Here is a 22,149-nt window from a genome sequence, read left to right as displayed (position 1 = left end):
AACCTATATTTAATATAATTTAAACAAATATACATAATATGTATTACATGTAACACAATATGTCAATATAACGCAATTAAAAGTCTATGAAATAGTACGGTAGTATCATATTAAGATAACCGGAGTTTGTAATCTAATGATACGTATTAAAACATCTATTAAAACATCTATCATGTAAGATTTTGTGTTCAAATTTGGTAGTCTAGATGTGTATTCGTAAACGATAACAACTATTCACATGTTCTTTTACTTTTCCAGGGCAACGAAACGTGTCAAACTTCTCCTCTGTTCTTATTGTTAATCCTCCAAGAAACTTTGAATCTGACCAAGATTAGTAGTAATCAGTCCTACTATATAATATCTTCTCTTCCCAATTCATTTGCCACATAACCAATCTGAAGAAGAGCTATACAAAATAAGATATAAAACCCCCTTTCTCGTGTTTCAACAAAAAAAAAAAAAGACCCCCTTTCTCATCTTTTGAAATTACATCCAAACCCAACTGTTGGTACTCATGTCCTCCAGATCGATTTACCGTACTCTACGACCGGTGCTATCCTCCGGTTTAGGTACTGGACATGGAATAAAGGGACATGTCATGAGCCACTTGCCCATTATTCGGTTTTTGAGCTCCGACACGTCACCTTCGGCAACTGGGAATAGCCAGTCGGAAAATCCCGTCCGAACCACCGACGGCAAAGTCATATCCACTTATTGGGGTATACCTCCGACTAAGATTACTAAACCGGACGGTTCAGCTTGGAAGTGGAATTGTTTTCAACCATGGGATTCATACAAACCGGACGTGTCCATTGATGTAACCAAACATCACAAACCGTCCAATTTCACTGACAAATTCGCATATTGGACCGTCCAAACTCTGAAAATACCGGTTCAACTATTTTTTCAGGTACAATTTTGTATTTTCTATTTCCAAGTAATTTTATTAGAACTTTAAATTGTTATATCGATTGGTAACTGATTTTGTTCAGACAACATTTCGAAAACTTGCTTAGCAATAATCGAATTCGAACCTTAGAGAAGAGCTGGTTACCAGCAGTTAATTTATATATATATATATATATATATATATATATATATATATATATTGTATATCTTATAAGAAAAAGAAATATGGGTTGTGATTAGTTTTTTGGATATGAGTATTTTTAAAAGATTAAAGCGTGACTGGTAAAAAGTTCCAAGAGATTTTAAAGTCTCAGCGAGTATAAAAATCAATTTATCAAGCACATCCTTGACTACCGCTTAGTTGGCTAACTAATATAAACCTTTGATTGATATCCCATATACGTAGATTTTACGTTTATATCGACTGATTTCAATTTTTTGTGTATAGAGGAAGCATATGTGCCATGCAATGTTGCTGGAGACCGTGGCGGCGGTGCCAGGAATGGTGGGAGGGATGCTTTTGCACTTGAAATCTCTACGGAGGTTCGAACATAGTGGCGGATGGATCAAAGCTTTGCTCGAAGAGGCCGAGAACGAGCGTATGCATCTCATGACCTTCATCGAACTCTCACAACCCAAATGGTAAATTCCCGATTCAAAATACAACATATAGTATACAATTGAGACAGTGAAATCAAATATCGACTTTTCTATATTTTGGTTAAGTTCTTAAACCAACAATGGTTTGACCTGGAACAGTTATCTAATTGACTACTATGTTTATAAATTTTTGAAGATATATAACTGATTTATCATTTTAAATTTGCTTTTTCAGGTACGAACGGGCGATTGTGTTTGCGGTCCAAGGTGTTTTCTTCAACGCATATTTCTTGTCTTATGTAATTTCTCCGAAACTTGCTCACCGTATCACTGGATACTTAGAAGAAGAAGCTGTCAATTCTTATACCGAATTTCTCAATGACATTGATGCCGGAAAGTTTGAAAACTCACCAGCTCCGGCCATCGCGATTGATTACTGGCGGTTGCCTAAAGATGCGACGCTGAGGGACGTGGTTTTTGTTATCCGAGCTGACGAAGCTCACCACCGAGATATTAACCATTATGCTTCGGTAAGGAGTTATATGTGTATTTGTAAAATGATATACAATATTAGGTGTATAAATGTGAATTTTGTTAAAATATGGGATTACTGTTGGCAGGACATACAATTTCAAGGACGCGAGCTCAAGGAAGCTCCAGCTCCGATTGGATATCACTAAGATCATGCGACACAAATTTGAATAGATCGATGTATGACAAATATATGTGGTTGAGTTTATCAAGAAACAAATATCTGGTCGATATATATGTATAATTATGAATAAATTTATTACACGATATTACATTGTCTAAAAGTGATGATGTGCGGAAAATTTCTTATATACCAGTTGAAATATATTTTGTAAGTTATAACATTGACTACAATGTTTAAATGTCTAACATGCATCACTGTTTTTCTTACATCAAAAAACATAAATTAGTAGAAATATATAGTTATCATTTTTATATAATAAAACATAAGTCAACTAATCAATAAAAATATATATATATTTTATCAAACAATTCACAAATAAAACATGTCTTCTCTTGAATACTAGAAAGCAATCTTAGTCTTTTCTGGCGTCTGGTGTGAGAGGTTCGGCCTCTTCCCTCTCTCATCTTCCTCTTTGTTACCCATCGTCTCACTTGCATTACTTCTGAGATGCTTGAACTTCTGGGTTAGTTTTCTTTTTTTGGTGCACTCTTCTCACGAAGTGCGGCTCTCCGACGGATCTATTGTTTTCTTGGCTGTTTAGCGAGGCCGCCGTTGCGGTGGCTCGTGGGTGGTCGGATTTTAGGGTTATAAGCAGTTCAGTTTTTTAAATTTGTTCTCTACGCTGTGTATCCACCAAAATCGAGGGTTTCTGTTTTGGCCTCAATTATAGCTGCGGTGGCTCCACCGCGTCATAGATCGAGATTTTTTACTTCCTCCGGTTTTGGTGTCTTCGGTTCTTCTTCGGCATCAAAGGGTGCTTGCTCTTCTACCTTTTGTTGGAGGCGAGGCAATATATTTGGAATGCATGAGGTGTTGGTTCATGATTTCTGTCCAGTCTCGTGTTTGTGGGCTCAATAGTTGTATCAACTTTCACTAGTAGGTTCCAGCGGTCGCAATGGCCTTTGGAACCTATCTTTCACGAGACATCATCTCGGACCTCTTTGATTTGTTTGCCTTCCCAGTTTTCCAGTTAGTGACAACTTTCAATCCAGAGTTGAGTCTCTTTATGGTATTCTCGGTTACCAAATTAGTTGACACTGGTTTTGGGTCTAGTGGTCTCTTCATAGGCTTCTGATTCTCGGAGGCCTCAAATGTGGAGGTGGTTCTTGAGAGTAATTGAGTGACTCTGTAGGTTTGGAGACTTTCTATTTTGGTGGAGGTGGTGACTTCAAACTTGACTTTTGGTTCTTGTGACGGAATGGAGGACTGTACAGCTCGGTTCTCGGTCTTTTTACAGGTATGGTTCTTGAACTTCATCTTCTATTGTTAGTTAAGAGCTTCATCGACAGTGATGGTTACAATCTCCGAGGAATTCATCGGGAGCTAGCTACTCCTAAGACGACTTAGGAAGTCTCGGCATACAAGGAAACAAGGAGAATCTCACCTTTTTAGGATCTTCGTTGATGGTTGAGAACAATTCTCGATTCCCATGATTTTGAAAATTTGATTAACGAGACGTGCCAGATTCAGTATTTGGGCAAAACTAAAATGTAATAGATTGACTGAGTAATTTTGTCAGGTTAAATTTGTAGAGGTGGTTCAATTTTTGTCTGGTTTAGCTCATAAACCAGAAATAAGTCACAAACCAAAGAAATTGAAATTCGTGGGTAAATAAATCTTGAACTTTTAATTCAGGGATATATAGAATGAGATAACATTTTGAGAGGCATTTGGTGCTATACGATAATTATCATAGTGAAATAGCTCGTCAACTTATATTTTTCTATAACAGATACTGATGACTGTATTAGGATTGGCTTCAACTTCGGATAATCCATTTTAAAGCCATTATATTTTCCGCATATGAACCAATTTTCTTACTTCTTGAAAGTTGCTCGGTCGTTGGACTATTTCCAATTCCATTATCAAATCTACAAGCATAATATTTCATTTTTGGTCCTTTGATTTTAGATAAAAAAACACATCTTTTTATCATCTAAAATATATTATCGCCTCTTAGGTTTTACTATCAATGAAATGTAACTCAAATTCAGTATTTTATTACATGGATCAATGAATATATTCATGCATATTCTATCCACCAACACCAAAAAAGTGATCTTCTCTATCAATATGTCTAAAATGATATAGCATACAATGGATCATTATTTGAAATTCATTCACAATCATCTCCGGTCTTGGAATAGTTTCTTTCATTATAAAAGTCTGCAACTGGATTTTTGATTTTTGGACTAAAATGACAGGGAATGATTTATTCCATTAATTCCAAAAAAGAATCTGTATTTGGCATAAATGGAATTGAATACTCATTCCATTAATTCCACAAAAGTTACAAAAAGAAATGACTCCATAATAAATTTTGAATGAATGGAATGAATTCTGTTATCTTTTTTGTTTATCTCATTCCTATCGTTTTATTTAAATTGCAACTGGATGTGTGTTTTTTTGGAATATAACTTTTTGTTGATGTATTATTTAATTTGGTAGTTTATCCGTCATAATTATCCAACAAATGCATCAATTTTTAACCGTTATACAAGTCGTACAAATCTCTTTTTATATATATTATTAAAACTGAAGTACATTTTGATACTGTTTGGAAACATGGATAAGAGAATAAATGAGAATTGTTTGGAAACATGGATAGCAGATTAAGTATATTTTTTCTTATTTGCATATTTAGCCATTGCATTTACAATAAATTAAGTATTTTTTTGTATTATTATTTTTATTTATAGATTCTACCAATACATTTAAAATTAATTTAAATTAATTAATTACAATGGTTGTTGTTTCTTTGTGGTGAAATTAAAAACACAAACTGAAATATATAGTATATATTATGTAAAACAAATTTTAAATAAAATATTACTTTATTTAGTTTAGTCAATTATAAAAATTTCTAAAATTCAATTTCCAAGAAAATGAAATATCAAAAAAATAATAATAATTCATAGAAAACTAATGTAAACAATTAAAAATTCTAAAATGTTACTTTATTTTAAAATAAATTAATAAAATAAGAATTTAATATGTGAATATTTAAATTATATCAAATTGCATCAAGTTATAATTTTTAATATAATAGTATGTACAAATAATTATCAAAAATTTATATATAAAATAATATAATATTTTTCTATATGTAAATTACAAAACATAAAAATGTATATGAAAATTTTCTATAAATACAACGGTTTATGAATTTATGTTGAAGGCAAATTAAACCAAACATCCGCACGGAGTGCAGTCAAGTTCTAGTAATATTTTAAATTACAACAATTCATATCCGTAAACGCCCGTAAAAGTGGTATTTTTTATTTTAACAATCTATATTAAAATATCTAATAAATAAAGAACTAGATTTTGACCCGCGCTTCGAAAGCGCGGGTATTATTTTTTATTTTTATGAAATATATTATTTGTTTGTAATTATTGAATGTATTTATCTTAATAAAATTTTCTTTATAATAAATTCGACATATAAAGTGTGTCAAGTAAACTATGTGTTTCTCTCGCTTTGTTTTATTCCCTCTCTAATCAACATATTTATTTGGTTTGTTGTTAAAATAAATTATTTTAAAACGCAACTGTACAATACTCTTACATTGATATTTTGTTTAAACAATGTGATATACTTATATATTACCAATCAACATATTTGTGTAGTTTGTTGTTAAAAGAAATGATTTTGAATCCAAATGTACAGTATTTTTATATTGATTTTTTTTTCAGTTCATATAATTTTTATAAATATATTTATTTCAACTGAGCCAACTAATATTTTGTTAAATTGGCCTCTGAAATATATTTTTATACATCGATATTTATTTTTCATAATTAGTGTTATATATTGTAGATGTATCATAATATAACTAACGATATTCAAAATACATGGACCGAATCAGGTTATATGGCTATTTTTGTAACAAATATCCGAACCCGTTTTAGATGCATTGGTTATTTAAATATTTTTAGGTTCCTATACATAAGAACCGAATTCATCGAGATCCAGAATAACCCAACTCAAATTCACACATAAGTTTATAATATTCAAGCTCGGATATATTGAAAACATTTTTTAAAACATGTTACATATAAATATTGTTGTAATTTTCTTATATATATTTAGAACATTTTTTAATAAAAGTTATTGGAAAATATTTTAGTAAATTTTTTTGAATATATGCATATTTTAAATCAATTTTTGATATAAATCAACTTTAAATTATTATTTTGATTTCAAATATGTATATAAAATTTAAATTTTATTTTATGATTATTTTAGACAAAAAAACGTTTTTAGGTAATTAGATTAGCTCATTTTGTATATTTTAAAACTAATATACTTTTATCCATGTTTCAAAATTTTAATTTTTTGCATTAGTTTTCTATGAATTATTATTAATTTTATGATTTTTTTTGCAAATTGAGCTCTTAATTTTTTTATATTTGACTAAACTAAATAAGGTAGTAATACTGTTTTTAAAAATTGCTTTTCTAAGTGTCATTACCAGACTTTTGTTCCTAGAAATTTAGAAAAGCTAATGAAAAAGTTAAAAAGACATCCTCTCATTAGTCAAAAGTGTATTCAACAACTTGTGTGGAGTCCAAGGCCCAATTTAAAATCGTTGGGTTATTTATGACCCGATCCTAAGTCCAGAGTTTAGACGAATCTCTCTATTAAGTACGGTTCTATCTTCCCTGTCCCTGTCGGAAGAAGAACTAAAGCTGCCTCTGGACCCCACACTACGTCTCAAACTCCACCGCCATGAGGCGAAGGAATCACGACCGCCGCTACATCCGCCGTGACGGCGGAAATACTCCGGTCGTGAATCCAGCCGACGATCATCCCCAATCGGATCATCAGCAAGAAGACACGACCTCACCGGATCGGTCCTCTGCTGCTTCCCCCTCTACTTCTCAGCCCTCGCAGAACCTCGATCATCCCACAAAACCGCGCCGTATCCGGCGCCGCCGTGGTGGAGCAAAGTCAACACCTCCCTCCGCGGAGAAATCAGAGGTGAATTCAACCGGAACCGATGCTGCTGATTGCTTGGCCGATGAGTTAAGCGCCTTAGACCTCAAACAGAATTCGAATCCGGTTGATAATGATAATTCAATTGGAAACACGGAGGAGAAGCTTCATCTCAGTTCTGGCGCTGAGACTGAAGAAACCGTTGATGCTGCTGCTGGTGATGAGACAAAGGAAGATATCATGTTGACAATTCTCAATGATTTGCGATCTACCGTCATTGAACCGGATCTAACCGATGAGCAACTAATGTTGAATGATCAGTTACAGGAAGATGAGGTAACAACACAGAGTCAAAAATGCTATTTAGTGAAAGTGTTGTTTGTTATTATTCATATTGTTATGCTCTGTTTTGTTTTAGCTTTGACTTACTAGTTGTTTGACGTTCTAAAACAGCTACTGGCACTAGGGTACATTTATGGAGGTAACATGTTCATCCTTGAACGCCATAAAGATATGCGATACTTTCAGGTCAGTGTATAATCTTTCTTACTTTTATCTAGATAATGTTATGTTCTAATAGTTTTAAAACATTTATTTATTTTGTAGATTCATGTAAACGTTGAGGCAACTAGTGAACATACCATCTCTGCAAAGCTTAAATTACAAGCTGACTCAAGCAACGAGTCAGAGGAGGATTTCCTGTACTCCTTCCAAGCCCAGCACCTTCCTCCGATTGTGTTGACATGTTTGTTACCAAACGCTTATCCTAGCCACTCGCCGCCTTACTACTTGATAAGCGTTCAGTGGATGAACCCTGATAAGATCTCGAGCCTCTGCTCCATGCTGGATTCGATATGGACCGAACAGCCAGGGCAAGAAGTCTTATACCAGTGGGCAGACTGGTTACAGAACTCCTCTGTCTCTCATCTCGGATTTGATAACGAGATTGTTCTTGGTCCTTACGGCGTTACATGTTCTTCTAGAGATAAACGCGCTGTCTCTGGAAGTCGTTCGCCTGATGCAGACATCCCTTATATCAGGAGTTACGACGAAGAGAAACGACGTGAGAGCTTCCTCGAGAGCTTGCACGAGTGCTGTATATGTTTCTCTGAATCTGCGGGTTTCGACTTTGTCAAGTTACCGTGTGAGCATTTCTTTTGTGTGAAATGCATGAAGACGTATACAGACATACATGTCTCTGAAGGCACGGTTAACAAGCTCCAGTGTCCGGATTCGAAATGCGGAGAGATTGTGCCTCCTGGTGTATTGAAGAGATTGCTGGGAGATGAAGCGTATCAACGTTGGGAAACTCTTATGTTACAGAAGACACTGGAGTCCATGACTGATGTTGCTTACTGTCCTAGATGTGAAACCCCCTGCATAGAAGACGAGGATCAGTTTGCTCTGTGTTTCAAATGCTACTACAGTTTCTGTACTCTCTGTAACGAAAAGCGACACGTGGGAGGTACCTGTATGAGCCCGGAGCTCAGGCTTCAAATCTTGGAGGTATGGCATTTGATCAAATCCTTAGGGTTTAGACTGGACTCTTTCTTACATGTATCATGTATGTAACACTATTGTAGGAACGTCAGAGTTCGTCACGTCTTGGAGATGAACAAAGGCGAAAAGAAAGGGAAATGATTAATGAGATGATCAGCGTGAGTGTGATAAAGCAAAGCGCAAAGCAGTGCCCGTCTTGCAAAATGGCTATCTCAAGAACCGGTGGCTGTAATAAAATGGTTTGTAATAACTGTGGCCAGTTCTTTTGCTACCGTTGCAACAAAGCTATCACTGGTTATGAACATTTCAGGTTGGTTGATTCCCTACATTATATACATTGATAAACATATCTTGGACCAATTGTGATAACCTTTTTTTATTCTTGGTGGGGGGAAAGAGAGGGAACATGTGAGCTATTCCCACAGGACGCGATCCAAGAATGGAATGAAATGAATGAGCGACAAGTTTTTCAGATTCAAGCTCAGTTGTTTGCACCACACGGTCAGTTTCCACAGCGCGGTCAGATATGTCCTAATTGCCGCCAGTTCAACCTAAAGGTAAAAAGAAAAAAGAAAACTCAATACCAATGTCGAAACATACGAGTTCTTGGAGATGATTCTTGATTTGGTATTGTTGTGTAGGCGGGAAACAACAATCACTTGTTTTGCTGGGCGTGTCAAGCACATTTCTGTTACCTCTGCAAGAAAGTGGTGAAGCGATGTGCTCAGCATTATGGACCAAAGGGTTGCAAGCAGCACACTGATGGGTAAATGCGTGTTTCAGAAGATGAAGAACATATTATGTTTCCCTTCTCCAAAGGTTGTCGTTTGTTCTAAGGTCAAAAGAAACATTATGAAGTTTGATTCGTTTTTCTTCGACATTGGTTTCTATATCTACTATACACAATGTTCTTCGTATGTCTTTATCACTTGCTGCTTAAGGTCTAAAGAAACGCTGATGAGTCTACGTTCGTTTCCTAGATTCTGTACGTATTTTGACAAAATTATATATTCCCTCTGTTCCAAAAAATAAATAATTTCTAAATATTGTGCATATTTTAAATATAATAAAATATTTATAACTAAATTTATTATGTATTACTTTACATTTTCTAAAAGTTATCAACTAGTAATATTTAAAAAATTCAAATATTTTCAGTTAATATTTTTTTAAGTGTACTAGGTTTTCGGTTTGGTTTTTCAATTTTTGATTTTCAATCTACAAATATAGAACTGTTGGATTATTTATGAAATTTTATTCATTTATTTCGTTTTTCTGTTTGGTTTCGGATAGAAATGTTAGGAATCAGTTAATATCCATAGAAAATGGGTATAGTCCGGTTTTGGTTTTTGATTAATTTTGATAATTTGGATAAAAAATTATATCTTTCAGTTTTTATTAGGTAACTAGACTCTTTCTCCGCGCTACGCGCGGAAAAGTATGTTGATAAATGTGTTGGTAGTTTATTTATCGATCATATGTTTCAATGTTTTTGTTTGTAATGGGAGCTTTGTATTTTCAAAACAATAGGAAAGTTGGTGAACATCAATTGTTTAAAAACAAAAAGAGTAGTTTGGGTAATAAACTTGATTTTCTAATTGTATGTGCTACTGAAATTATTTAGAGGTGTTTTATTCTGGTAAAATCAACCCACTAAAATTAAACCAAACCGAGCTAGAGAAAGTGGATTATATTTGGCGATACCAAATATACCGAACAGATGTTCTTTTTGGAAATTAGGATATATAGATATGCTTTGGTATTTAAACCGTTTAAATTGAGTAAACCGAATAAAACAATCAATTAAAATATAATAGCATAAGTACATGTAAATTATATAATATAATTAATAGTATATACTTGATTTATTTTGTTGATATGAACCTCATATTTAAATGTTTATTTCATTACTTTTATATTTTATTTTAAATAGTTTAGTAGTTTATCTAAAGCAAATTAAATTATTGTATAATAAAAGTGTCCAGGGATAGGCATAAACCGAGTCACTAAAACAAATTATATTATGGTTTATTTTTGATTGTATTTTCCAATATCTTAGACAAAAAGAATCGGAGACACATTTATCTAATAGAAATAAATTTGGATGCATCAAATATATTCTTCTTTTTGTAGGAAATGGTGCAGAAAATTACATATTTACCTGCGCGTTCTATTCTATGGTAAATGTATTAACTTTTCAAAATGTTGAGTTATGAATGTATTTAGCTTACACAGTTTGTGGAGGATAGCCTTGCAAAAATGGCAGATAATGTTCGTTAGCTACGCGCGGATTTATGTTAACTACATAGTTATATTTTATAATCATAGTAAATTACTAAATTATCTAAAAATAATTGCTTATAAAATATTTAGGGAATTGTAATTTTGCTTAATTTTTAATATTTAGTATCATCATTCATGTTTACCTGATTTTAATAGACATTTTCATAAATACCTGAAATATGAAGTTTAAAAAAAAACCTTTGATCTTTACTTTATAATATGTTAACACAAATAATTATTTAAATAAATAAATAATCTAAAAATATATTTTTAAAATTTTCGAATTATATGTCTCCAAACTCAAATTTTTATTATTTTTTATTTTTTTTAAAAATAATTTTTTGAAATTCAAAAATTCTTTTTAAAACTATTTTAAAAAATATTATTTTAAATGTTAAGTATTTATTTATTTATTTATGAAAATAATATACTCCATCCCTCATCTAAGCACTAAGTCTAAATTAGTTAACTCTAGAATTATAAATATTTATTTAACTCTTTTAAACTGAAGATAAATAAAATTAAGATAAACGAAAAGTACTACTAAGTATGTGGTAGTTTAAGTAATTGTTCAAAATGTTTCCTTTAAATTAAAAAATTTCTATTTTGTATTTATAAATGTATAAAAAATCTAAAAATATATTTGCTGAGTTTGAAACATGCTCATAACTAGAGGATAACTCGTTTTGAACATCCATTAGTGGTGATACCTCTCTCGTCTGAAAAACAGATCTAGTGTCGAAACCCTAAGGCCGGCGGCCGCCGCCTCTCGCGGTCGCCGGATCTAGTCTTTGTCGTCGTTCGTGTTATGTATTCTCTCGGTTCTCTCCTTCTCCTCTTTTAAGTTGTCTCTTTTCCCTTGTGTGTTGCAGAGCGATTCAAAGAGCTTTTGTATTCTTAGATTCTGTAAACTTTTGATAGATCTGCATCAGTGGAAGGGTGATTGTCGGTGGTGTATATGATTGCATCTTTTTCCGGCCTCCGTCTACGCCTCAGATCTGGATAAAGTTTTAAGCTTTGATGATTCTCATGTGATGCAGTGGCTGTGTCCGCAGCCTGTTTCAAGTGATTTGTGACAGTTTGAGAGGGGTTGATTCCGGTTAATTTCTGTTGGCTTTTAGAGTTTTTCTTAGTGGGTCCTTGATTTAGCGACGGTGGAGCAGAGCAATGTGTAGCAGTGACGTGGTGGTGTGTGGTGAGCGGGTGAAAGTCATGGTATGTGTGATGAAGTTAGGGTCAGGTTTCCTTTTCATCTCCTGGTTTCAAGGTGGTCTTTCTCATGCCCTTTTAGTAAATGTTCTTCATGGTTTGTTTGTGGTCTCTGCTTGTCCTCGGGGGCTTCTTTGTGAAGCAATAAAATGAGGTTGAAGTGTGAAGGCTTCCAGATGAAGGTGCGTTGGAGTTAGGACCCCTTTTGGTTGTTGTGTCTTCCTGGTTGTTGCCTTGGTTTAGTCGTAAAAGTTCCATGGTTGTCATTGTGAACATGTGGTTCAAATGAGATCATGGTGGGTCGGGTGTTGTCATCGTGAACATTTGGTTCAGGTGAGGTTGTTGCTCTTCACGAAGAAGTCTGCCACGGTGCGTGTTCTTTTGCTTAGTTCATGAAATCCGGCTAGTCATAGTCTATTAAGTCTTTGCTCTTTTACCGATTGAATGTTTGCTTTTGGATTCTTTGAAAGAGTGTTAATGTATAAGTTATGTGTCAGTTGTTTGTATGAGGCCCGGGTGTTTGGGTTTTCGGTTCCCTTTGTTGGGTTTAGTTTCCGGGGAGATCTATGTGTTCCGCCGGCTTAAGTGTTTTAACCATGTACTTTCCAATGTTATCAATGAAAACAAGACGGAAAAAAAAAAAAGAAACATGCTCATAACTACAGGACGGCATACACAGCCACGTGGATTGAATTGAAGACGCAAAAGATGCTGATTCGAATAAACTCGATTTAATATTAAAAACAAACAAAAGATCAAAACCAAACTTGGTGTCTGTCCATTATTAAGTCACTGATGCAATGTTACCAAAACCACAAATAAATTAAAAAACAGATCTTTTCCAATCATCATCATCATCATAGGACGGAGCACGCCTCTGCGCTTTGCTCTTCTTCTTCTTTTGCTTCGGAGGTTGCAAGACCACTCGTATGGCTGCGTCAAACACCAGTTTCACATTCTGTATTCAAACTTAATGATTTGACAGTCAGTCACATTAACATTAAGAAACCGGTTGTAATAGTAACACAAATCAGTGTTTGTCATGTGTACCTCTTGAGATTTGGAACTGCATTCGACGTAACATCTATTAGCTTCCTCAGCTCCTCTCCCTGAGCAGTAGTAATCGGGACAGCACCAGGATGGTCGATGAAGAACTGCTTATCATCTCGAAGATCTAGAGAGCAGCAGCAACAACATTCTGACTCAGAACTAATCAGTGAACAGTGAGAGATGAAGCAAAGAACGAAAATGTCACCGAGCTTTGAGCCAAAGAGAATGATGGGGACACCAGGAGCGTAATGTTTCAACTCAGGGATCCACTGCAACCACACAAATGTGAACTTTGTGTGTGACAATGAGTGAGAGAGAGAGAGAGTGTGTGTTAACAACACTAACACCAAAAAAAGAATTTTGAATGTTTTTTTTTTTTACCTTTTTGGAGACATTTTCATAACTGGCTTTACTGATAAGAGAGAAGGCCAATATGAAAAAATCTGCTCCACAATAACTAAGTGGTCTTAATCTATTGTAATCCTCTTGCCCTGTTTTTCAAAATACGCAAAATTCAAAAATCTCATATCCAAAAGAACACAAACTCAAAACTTCAAAAAAAAAGTTATAAATGAAGAACCTGCAGTATTCCACAATCCAAGATTAACGGTGGCTCCGTTAACCACCACATTTGCACTGAAATTATTGAAAACTGTAGGCACAGTCCTGTATGATTAGAAACCAAGAACATTACACAATGAGGTATTGTTAATACATATATTAAAAGAACATGAACATGAGAGAAAAGGACAGAACCATAGTGGATTGCAACAAAACCGTAGTGTATACCCATCCTTCTCCATTGCTCCCATCTTAATCACCCTGAGGAAGTATGCTTCGCAAGCATGATTTTCTCTGATTGATATCTGCAGATAATTAAGAAAAGAGAAGTAAGAAGGCTGTCTCTTAGACTCTTAGTCAACACTTAAGGATGGAGGAAATGGTCAAAGAGCAATGCGCAGATGATAAGCATCAATTTTATTGGTAAGCTTCTTGTGGTCTCCAAGCTGTTGATACAAAGCTCTCTATCGTCTCAACCATGCATGGTATAATACTGATTGAACTAAATAGAATAACGCTTACAGTATAATATGTAGATACTTTCAGTTATAAATTTATATAAGTAAGCATGTTCCACTTTGTAGACCAATATATGTATAGGCCACAAAATTTATATGAGATGCTGCCGGAATGAAAAAAGCTTACAAAACACCAATATGTGTTCGTCAATGATGAACATCTCTAACCCAATAAGCATCCGACCTTTGGTTGCGTATCTGACCTCCCATCTAACGGACCCGTAGTTCCGACTCGGATAGAACTGGTGAGATGTCGTTTTAGGTACACGATGGAACATGAGACTTTCTGGATTGTTGACCCGATTTCATGGCGATCGACTGATGCTGTTGGAATATAAGAATGTCTAATATAGTTCCATGAAAGCTTCCACATAGAGGTTTATATATAATGAGAAAGAGAAGGATGTGAAAAGTTATCATAGATAGTGAAGATGGTAATTAAGAACATAAATGAATGAATTATAATGGGTAGATTAATGCTCAGAAACGGAGAGAAACGGGAAAAACATGGAGTTGGAACGATGAAGTCGAAATTGAAGGCGAGATTATTTTTGAAAATTAGGGCATGTGTCTGATATGGGCCATGTATATTATTTTAAGTAAGTTAAGGGCCATAGACAAAATGATCTTGTGGGTTTTAAAGTTGTAACTATATCCAACAGAAATATTTGGCCCGAATTATTTGTGCGATAAAACTCAGCAGCTAGGCTGACATGGCGAATTAAAAGCTTCTCAGTGGTTGATTTGTTTTGCAAACGTGGACACCCTCTCCATCTATCTTATTCTCCTTTTAATTATTGTAGATTCGGATAAATTTAAATATTTTGAATAAAATATCTGGATACGTGATTTTCTGTCAATTTATGGATAGGTAGTCTAGATAACTTCAGTTTTTAATGGTATTTTGTTTCATAAATACAACCAGGTAGACATGATAATCATTGTTAGAATCATGGTTACATTTCTATAATATATATTTGTTTTTGCCAACATATCATATATTATGTGTATGTCATCATTTATGCAATTATTTAGTATTAAGATGGATATATACAATATTGAACAAAACATAACCTTATCGTAATATTATCGTATTATATTAAAACTAAAAATCGTTAGAATAATTGTTTGGTCATACCGAAATAAAAAGTAACTAGATTTTGACCTGCACGTCCGTGCGGATGTATATTTTTATAAAAAATGTTGTTTTCCTCTCAATATTAGAGTTTGGCAAAAAATCCGAATAAAAAAAGTTGAACCGATCCCGATCTAAAAAAAAGTACCAAACCCGAACCGAAATTGATTAAATATCAAAATTTTGATATTTAGAGAACTAAAACTGAATCCGATCCGAACCGAGGTATTTCATATACCCGAATGAATTCAAAATAGATTTATATACTTATATATATATATATATTATTTTCTTAGATTTAATGTATATAAAAACATCCAGAATATATATGGTAGTTATAAGTTAGTTTAAATAATTGAAAATATATATAAATAGTCAAATGTTAATATCAAAAATAGCTAAAATATACTCAAATCACCAAAATACTTCAAATAATTATTGATTCTCTATCTGAATATTTAAATCAAACCAATTTATATGTTAAATTCAAGTTTTCTGATATATGTTATTCAAATTTATATGTAATATATTATTTTGTTTATATATTTTGAGAAATTTAAAGTGTATAATGAATTTAAAAAATAATTTAAATGGGTTATCCGAACAACCCATAAAGATCTTAATCGAATCCGAACCATAATTTAGAAATATCCGAATAAGACTGAAATCTTTGATCTTGGAAACCCAAAATCCAAATAGACCCAAACCGAACCCGAATGGGTACCCGAACGTCAACTTCTAACTCACAATCTACTTTTTCCTATAAAACACACAACAAACATATAATTAATAGTATTTTATACGTACTATCGTATAAATAATCACATATATTATATTTTAAATATTAATGTGAAATATAAAAAATCATAATTTAAGTTAGTATACGAAATTTGACTTTGTATTGTAAAATTATTATTTTTATTTGAAATATATATACAAAATTTAAATTTTGTTTTCTGATTATTTTAGACAAAAGATATTTTTAGATAATTAGATTAGTTTATTTTTTCGTATATTTTAAAGTTGACCCAAATAGATAGTTTCTCATAATATAATAGATTTCCAATTTTTCTTAACAACATAAATTTATTCTTTTCTTAATATACTAATATCTATGTTTTTAAACAACATTATATTTTTTATAATGCTATTTATGTTTTCAAACAAAACTCTTTTTTTAAATTGATATTCATGTTTCTAAATAAACCTATTTTTTAAACTATTATCCAAGTTTCAAACAAACATCTTTTTAAAAATTATTATTTATGTTTCCAAGCAAACATAATTTATACTTCAGTTTTAATAATATAATAAGATATAGATATCCTTGTCTATAGGTCAAGAAGGAAATCCTAATTAACTAATTTATTGTCAAACGTGATTAACACGATCTCTAAAAAGAATATACGTTGAAATTATTAATAAACATTCCTGTAGTTAGCTTAACTTATTTAGTTAGTTGTGACTTGGGATTATATTTTTAGACTTGTAAGTTGTAACGTTAAAAAAGACTTACGTTGGGTATGTGGTATAATAAAATGAATATTTGTATAACTGATACTTCCATATACCGCTTATTCAGTATAAATAGGTATGTGGAATATATTGGTTATAAAGAAAATTAGAATTAATAAAAAACTTGATATCATATTAGGAAATGAGGTAGCTTAAAAATAGAAGGTGTTAAGTAAAGATTGATATCGTAATATTAGTTAATGTGATTGAGTAAATATAGGAGCTGTTATGGAACCGATTTAATACGGTTAAGTCTGTCACATATATTAATTAGGATGGTTTAGTAATGTTTTAAAAGGATCTATCCTATTAAAACTGAAATACAAATGGAAAATAACCTTTACTTTTTCTCAATATTTACTTCAAAATACCACTGATTTCATTTATTTTTTTTTGCCTAATTAACTACGATAGATTTCACCCCTCGGTACAAACCCATTACATTTTTTGTACTACAGTTTTATGGGCTTCTTTTTGTTTTAAGATTATTCTAATTGCCTTGCTGTATGCCATTACGTTTTTTGTACAAACCCATTTAATTACAATAAATACTGTATATTGATGAGTTTTCTACTTAACTACATAATAAAAAAATCTGCACAAAAATCTTTCACAAATATTCTAAACATTAAGCATATTCCTTATCTACAAAACTTGATCTTCAAGATTTCTAATTAATATCTAAACTATTAAAACTGAAGTACATTTGTACTTAACCCTAACTTTTCCACAATAATTACCAACTTATGCCACTCAATATTAATTAATAAATAAAACCTCTAAAAAACCTTCGTTAACAGATCTACATGAAGCCCATTAACAACATGATAATCAACTATAATTATATGAGCCGATGAACTGTATAATCTCATTTCATCTCTATTATTAAAAACGTATTACAAGCTTTATATTATGAATAATCTTTTATTTTCTACACTATGAAAACATGTATACCAATACAGCACACGGCCTCTTAATTCACATGCACATATTTCTTTTATATTTATAATATTTTGGTTGGAAGTATCTTGATGCATTAAACAATTGGTCCTGAATTTTTTTCTTACTAAACGATTTCAGCCGGTCCTGTTTTGGTGATTAATTGTCTAAATCATCAAAACTAAAGTACTAAATGAGTTTGTTTGTAAACATGGATAACAATTTTAAAAAATATTTGTTTGGAAACTTGGATAATAATTTTAAAAGTGGATTTATTTGGAAATATGAATAACAGTTTAATAAATAGCGACGTATTTTATAAAAAAAATACATCCGCACGGACGTGCGGGTCAAAATCTAGTCTATCTTATTAAAAGAGAAGTACAAATATAAATTCACCCTCAAAATTGCAAATTATTTACATTCCAATGCCATTGGAATAATAACTTCTTCTAACTTTATATTTACTGTTTTCCTAATTTAATTAAAAACTAACTTAAATCAAATTCAAACTAAAGAACTTACCATAAAATCATCATATACACAAAAATCGTAAAGAATATTAACTATTCACTCAAAGTTCAATTAATGGTGGCTAAAATATTGTGATTTTCTCTTAACTTGGGTCCAACACTTCCTATAATCTAGCTAACTAATAAATTATTTTCTATAAATGAAATCATCTACAATTCATTTATGAGATAAACATTTTCCTTATGTTTTTCACCCAGCCAGAATAAATATAAACTTCCTCTATTCCAAAATTCTGACCATAAATCGTATAGGCAACATATTCTTTGAACTCAATATATAAAGCACACATTAAATTAAAGAAACATAGTGGCAAGAAGACCCACTAATCGTATTTATATGTATATATTACCAGCCATATCAGTTCTCTTGCAATATCGACACCAACTAAGAATGTTAATTCAAATAAGCTTAGGTATTTTAGCTAACTAAAAGTATAAAATTATTGTGTTTAGAAATTTCATATTAAACATTTCCTACCTATTTTAGCTAGCTAAAATTTTCAAAAAAATCTATGTTTTTTCTTTTGAAAATCTTACTAACCAATTTTAAATCCACATATTCAATATCTTCACAATTTTTATTATAACGATAGTATTTAGAAATTTTAAAAAATCAATTAAAATTAAAAATTATACTCATAAATTAGTTAAATTGACATGTACAATTGGCCAAGACAGTTATGATTATTTTTAACGTGGGTTTTAAAATATTTTCACAATACTAAACCTTTTCTATTTTGGAAACTATGGATGCAACTATACAAATCAAATATTCTATGGAATAAATTGCCTACAATTTTTTTTTTTTTTTTACAAATGTTATAACTAATTTATCAATTTTTAATACCATTCTAACTTATATTTATCTATTTTTCCTATTTTTTGATTCATAAAATTGATTTTCTAGATATTTTATACATAAATTTAACTATAAATATGTTGTATTTGTTTATAATATATCTGATAAATATCAGTTATAAATTTACGGTAGAATGCAAAAACAAATCGATGTAATTAAAGACATTGTTATCTTCCAAAATGTTATATTAGTAATATAATACACACATTGCAATCAGGCAATCATTTCCTACAAACGAAAATAAAAAAAAATTAAAAATTGATACCCGCTCGATCGAGCGGGTCAAAGTCTAGTTGATATTTAAGGTCAATGGCATGCTATTGTAAATATTAGGGAAAAGTTAGGGTTAATTCCTAATTGTACTTTAATTTTAATAGTTTAGATTTTAATAGTTTAGATAGGATATTTTAGTTTTCACCACTACCACCACTCTAGTGTGATAGGTATTTGTCTAATTCAATTATCAAAAAGAATCTGAGTTTCAAGTCAAATAGTGAATTTTAATCTTGTTAAATAATAAATATAGATCTTGATCCGCGCAACAGCGCGGATATTTGTTTTCAAAATATACATAAATATTTGTTTTAGAACATAAATGTTTTATATTTTTAACATTAATCATCAATTTATATTATTATATAACAATTTTCATGTACAATAATTTATATAACAATTTTCATATAAATGTTTTATATTATATAACATTAATCATGTACAATAATTTTTATAATTTACATGTTATAATTAGTTAACTATTTAAAATCGTAGGAATTTGTCACTTCTTATTATATATTTATCGTATTGTATTTTCATTTAGTTATTAAGCAAGTAATATATTCATGAGAAAATATATTTGAAAATTATTTTCTATTTAGGTTTTGGTAAATTCTGACCCGTACTTCAAAGTTGGATTTTCTTTTAAAAATATTTTTATGCTTATTCATTTTATATAATATATAATTGTATATAAAAAGTCTAAGATATGTTAATTTTTAGATATGTATTATATAGTTTTCTAATTTTAAATTGTTCTGTTATCATATTATATTTTTAAAATAAATAGTTTATATTTATGGAAATAAAATTTATGAATTTAATATACTTTTATCATATTTGGTTTAATATAATAATTGTATTTTAACATGATGATTATGACTATAAAGTAGATAAAATAGGATATAATTTAAATGTTTCATTTTAAAATATTTTTACACAGATTTATTATTTTTAAAATATAATATATAAATATATATATATATATATATATATATTTATTTATATTTAAAATGGAAAGATATCATGATTGAAGTAGTTACAAAGATTTTATATTATTAATTTTAATGAAATACATGCTAATTTTATACATGTACTATATAGTTTTTTTTTTTTGATTAAATTTTATATTGATTAATCAAAGAATTGATGGTCATGTACAAAGGGGATTAAGTGAATCGAAAACGAAAAAGACTCTAGGCTAGTGGTAATGCAACCCAAAAATAAAAACCCCCATCATCTTGAGTAAACTTCAAACCATCTTGTAAGCAAACCTGCTAGCTTGTGATTCCCAACATACTTTAGAGAAGAGATCCTATTGCGAATGGCTTTGTCAATCTGCCCAATCAGAGTATGCGTAGATCGACAGGGCCCTTGGTGCCGACGTGAATTGCGTTCCCTCCAAATGAGATACACTGAAGAGTGGAAGACCATTTTCAGAAGAATAGTATCCAACTTAGGTCGATTCGGTCTCAGGAGAGAGGCAACCGTAATCGTCCAGTCAGGATTAGCAGAAGCTCCCAAAAGATGTGCTGTGAGAGTAGTCCAGATAGTGTAAGTGACAGGGCAAGCAAAAAATAAATGGTCTCTACTTTCATCCCTTTCTCCACAGAAAACACAGCCTTGCGTAAGTCCCCAGCTCCGCATACGTACTCCCGTAGATAGTCTATCTCGAATCGCCAACCATACAATGAAAGCTTGGCGAGGAACTCCTTGGGGAAACCAGACCAAGTGGTGCCAGGAAACCTCATGACCCCTGATTCTTAACTGATCCCAGGTTCTAGCAGAAGAGAACTGATCTTTATATATACCATCATCATGCTTCCACATAATCACATCCCTGCCCAAAGACTCATCTGGCCGTCGAGCATTCTCAATTCTGTCATACGTATCCGGAAAGACTCTTCTACCTCGACTTCTCATTTGCCAAACTCCACTTTCACAAACATCAGCAACAAGTGCGTGACGAGGAACCCCAAGATAACGAGGCCCCAACTCTCCTGTTTCATCAATCAGTCTTCCTGTTCCTAGCCAGTCATCAGTCCAGAAATAACTTGATTCACCATTCTGTATTTCTGTTCGCAAGAAAGAAGCAGCCAGCGGTCGTAACTTAAGTAGTTTACGCCATAGCCAAGATCCCTTAGCAGTCTCTTTAACATCCCAGAATGAGACTGACTTCATTAACTCAGCATGAGCCCAGGCAACCCAAAGAGAACCAGACATCGAGAAGAGTCTCCACACAAGTCCCAAAGCAAAGACCTTTGATGTTTCACGAAGTTTCCGAATACTATATAGTTTGCTAATGTTAACCCGTCTACCAATGTATTAGATTTTATTTTTGAACATAAATATTTTATAATTACAAAAATAAAATATATAAAATATATAAATTTTATCAATTTAATACAATTTTATTATATTTATCTCAACAAAATAGTTGTCTTTAAATATGATTGATTGATTATATACTAGATAAAATATGTTATAATATGGTATAATAATATTTCAAACTAATTTCGAAATTAGTAAAAATATTTAAATATATTTTCGAAAATGAAGATCCTGTAAAAATCTTTTAAAACAGATTTGATTAAAAAAATTAAATAAATAT

The 22,149-nt window shown here is 31.7% G+C and overlaps 3 protein-coding genes and 1 pseudogene across 3 annotated transcripts; 2 read left to right on the top strand and 2 right to left on the bottom strand.

Moving 5' to 3' along the window:
* Positions 1–384: 384 nt before the first annotated feature.
* On the top strand, positions 385–2,309 carry LOC108837952 (ubiquinol oxidase 3, mitochondrial). The gene is made up of 4 exons (XM_057011046.1): positions 385–910; positions 1,358–1,551; positions 1,745–2,039; positions 2,130–2,309. The coding sequence occupies exons 1-4, from the start codon at positions 515–517 to the stop codon at positions 2,187–2,189; spliced, it is 945 nt and encodes a 314-aa protein (XP_056867026.1). The 5' UTR covers positions 385–514; the 3' UTR covers positions 2,190–2,309.
* Positions 2,310–6,841: 4,532 nt separating this feature from the next.
* Positions 6,842–9,586, top strand: LOC108837327 (uncharacterized). The gene is made up of 6 exons (XM_018610387.2): positions 6,842–7,499; positions 7,617–7,691; positions 7,770–8,669; positions 8,747–8,973; positions 9,061–9,220; positions 9,305–9,586. The coding sequence occupies exons 1-6, from the start codon at positions 6,957–6,959 to the stop codon at positions 9,431–9,433; spliced, it is 2,034 nt and encodes a 677-aa protein (XP_018465889.1). The 5' UTR covers positions 6,842–6,956; the 3' UTR covers positions 9,434–9,586.
* A 3,278-nt stretch (positions 9,587–12,864) lies between these two features.
* On the bottom strand, positions 12,865–14,866 carry LOC130512720 (rac-like GTP-binding protein RHO1; annotated as a pseudogene).
* A 5,908-nt stretch (positions 14,867–20,774) lies between these two features.
* LOC108837423 (uncharacterized) lies at positions 20,775–21,761 on the bottom strand. Its single transcript, XM_018610469.2, has one exon. The coding sequence runs from the start codon at positions 21,759–21,761 to the stop codon at positions 20,775–20,777; it is 987 nt and encodes a 328-aa protein (XP_018465971.2).
* Between the last annotated feature and the right edge of the window lie 388 nt (positions 21,762–22,149).

The sequence above is a fragment of the Raphanus sativus genome, chromosome 5 (assembly GCF_000801105.2).
Source record: "Raphanus sativus cultivar WK10039 chromosome 5, ASM80110v3, whole genome shotgun sequence".
Taxonomy (NCBI): Eukaryota; Viridiplantae; Streptophyta; class Magnoliopsida; order Brassicales; family Brassicaceae; genus Raphanus; species Raphanus sativus.
This window is presented reverse-complemented; position numbering and strand designations above follow the sequence as displayed.